At 40.5% G+C, this 2,679-nt stretch overlaps 1 protein-coding gene across 4 annotated transcripts in view; it reads left to right on the top strand.

Annotated features, from left to right (window-relative positions):
* svild (supervillin d) overlaps nt 1–2,673 on the top strand; it is a 50,516-nt gene extending 47,843 nt beyond the window's left edge. For 3 of the 4 annotated variants that reach the window (XM_032502399.1, XM_032502397.1, XM_032502398.1), the window contains 5 exons: nt 21–176; nt 817–960; nt 1,149–1,261; nt 1,769–1,924; nt 2,300–2,673. In XM_032502399.1, coding sequence (XP_032358290.1) covers nt 21–176; nt 817–960; nt 1,149–1,261; nt 1,769–1,924; nt 2,300–2,386 — 656 coding nt within the window. In that variant the 3' untranslated portion in view covers nt 2,387–2,673. The remainder of the gene's footprint in view (nt 1–20; nt 177–816; nt 961–1,148; nt 1,262–1,768; nt 1,925–2,299) is intronic. The other variant, XM_032502400.1, reaches the window with a different exon arrangement.
* The last annotated feature ends 6 nt before the right edge of the window (nt 2,674–2,679 follow it).

Raw genomic sequence — 2,679 nt, forward strand, 5'->3', positions numbered from 1 at the left:
TGTGTGTGTGTGTTCTCCAGATCCAGGGAAGTACAATTACACACCGCGGCTGTTCTGGCTGAGCGCCAGCTCCGGGATGTTCGAAGGGGAGGAGCAGCTGTGTCCAGCCAGGGTGATGGAGGGAGTCATGGCCATGCCCTTCCTGCAGGAGAACCTCTACTCCGCACAACAGCCAGGTACCACACACACAACTGTAGCAATGTTGTGATTGTGGATAAACGGGAGAATAGATCAATGTAAAACTATTTTTGATATTATCTTATCCTAGAATAAGGTTACATTGCCAGTTGGATCAATACTCAAATAAAAAGGTATCTGTATCTCCTGTTTACCTTCTTATTGATTTAATAATAAATACGTATCTTAGTTATGCTAGTTGTCAGTGACTGTAGTGTAAAATCCAATAGTTTGAAGATTTGCACCCTTGTAAGTCATTTGTCTAAAGAATTTGGATATACAGTACATCATGAAAAATACAGTGTCTGTGCTGAGTTACCCTTAATCTAAATTAGAGATATTTTGTAAAAAGAGTCTTGGCAGGTTTCTCAACTTGCGTGCAAACATGTCACATGGGCGCCTGGTTAGCTCACCTGGTAGAGCATGCGTCCGTATATAGAGGTTTACTCTTCAACGCAGCAGCCAAGGGTTCAATTCCAACCTGCGGCCTTCTGCTGCGTGTTGTTGTTAAAATACACATGGTTCCCTGTTTGGACCTTGTACTAATGAGAGCTAAACAATAAGGTGCTGGTGTTTGGAATACTTTTACACAGGCTTCTCTGTTAGATATGTGAGTGCTCTGCTGTCTTACTTCTCCAGCCCTGTTCCTGCTGGATAACCGTATGGAGGTGTACCTGTGGCAGGGCTGGCAGCCCGAAGACACACAGTGTACCGGCTCTGCAAAGATGCGCTGGAACAACGAGAGGAAGTGTGCCATGGAGACCGTGCTGCAGTACTGCAAAGGTCAGTCTGTCTACAGTAATGGATTAGGACATTTTTAGCAGCCTAACAGTTACCTAAGTAGTCTTCAAAAAACACTGCTATTTCATTTCTTTTTAATGCCATCAGTATTTTGAGCACACACTACTTACCCCCTATACAGTAGATATCTGAATTTGAATACATCTTCTACACTGTGGTCTGATTTACAGAAAAGAACCCTCGGCGCCCCCCTCTGGCATATCTGGTCCTGGCAGGCTGTGAACCTCTCACCTTCACCAACATCTTCCCGTACTGGGAGAACAACACCAGTATCACGTCAAAGGTGCAGAAATACTTTTGGAAACATTTTGTTCTCATTGTGATGTCTCAGTTTTTACTTATCCGTATTGTCCCAGGATCACAGCGTAGACAGGAGGCTGCTGAGCTCCATGTAGGTGACACTAGAAAGAATCCAAATCATCTCACTTAACCAGATCTGTTCAGATAGTGTCATCCCCCAGGTTTGTCTTTTTAAAGCTGGCATGCAGAGTCATGTGTAGGGTAAAGCCAGTGAAGAAAAAAAAGTGGAGAGTAGAACGCAGCAAAACAGAGTTTTTAAATCAAAAGTAAAAGTAAGTAAAGTTTGAAATCAGTCTATGGTTGAAATGCCTAATTTATCGTCTCTGTTAAAGTCACCGTTTTGGATTGAAACCACTGGCATATCAGCCACAATTAACTCCAAAGCGCTGTATTCTTTCCAGCAGGAATTATCCATTTGAACAAATTTTGATACTAATTAAATCATTTGTGTAAGATGCTAAAAAAATAGACCTATTATGTGTGTACACAGACTGAGAACTCCAAGAACAAGGTGATGCTAGTAAAGGAGGCGCTGTCTCAGCTCAGTAAGCAGCAGTACTCCATCGAGGAGCTGACCAGCAAACCCCTACCAGAGGGAGTGGACCCTCTACGCCTGGAGGATTACCTGTCTGACCAGGACTTCAAGGTAGGGCACTCGGCTGCTCTTAAATAGGATCGCAAGGCTCCACGTTAATGTATTGTTGGATCAAAGGATTTCCTTGCAGTTAATTATTTCCAGCGTGTGAGTTTTGTTGCGTACAAGCCAAAAGACAGAAGACAAAAAGACATTTTCAAAATGATATTTATACCAAACACGTCATTAAAAAAAACAAATGAAGCAAATTAAAAAAAGAAAAAGGTTTCATAGTCATACATGTTTGTATTGACCACATGCATGTTACTGCAAATATACATGTACATAAATTTCATAGCACTTGGCCCACCTGAAGCTTTTCACCCATTTGTTATTGTATCGGGCTCCATGTAACATGTGTTGCCCTCTTACATTGATGTTTTGCAGACACTTCTTGAGGTGAGCCGAGTTGAGTTCAACGCTCTGCCAAACTGGAAGCAAAAGAATCTGAAGAAAAGCAAAGGCCTGTTTTAAAACATATCTTTTTGTACACAATTTTGTGCCCATTCTTTTATATTCTCTATAGCAGCTTTTCTTACATTTTTTTAATTCCAAGAAGAAAATGATGTCCTCATTTTGTAAGGATAAAGAAAAGCATATGTACAATTTTGTTTAAATGTTGATCTATTTTTGAATAACAATGCAATTTTTAATGTTTTTCTGCGTCACTGAAATATTTTAGCCAATCATTATGTGCAATTGTTAACCTTTTTTTGATGGCAAGATGTTTTCCTTGTATGGTAAAAAAAAAAAAAGTTACCCTCACA

Source organism: Etheostoma spectabile, chromosome 21 (assembly GCF_008692095.1).
Source record: "Etheostoma spectabile isolate EspeVRDwgs_2016 chromosome 21, UIUC_Espe_1.0, whole genome shotgun sequence".
Taxonomy (NCBI): domain Eukaryota; kingdom Metazoa; phylum Chordata; class Actinopteri; order Perciformes; family Percidae; genus Etheostoma; species Etheostoma spectabile.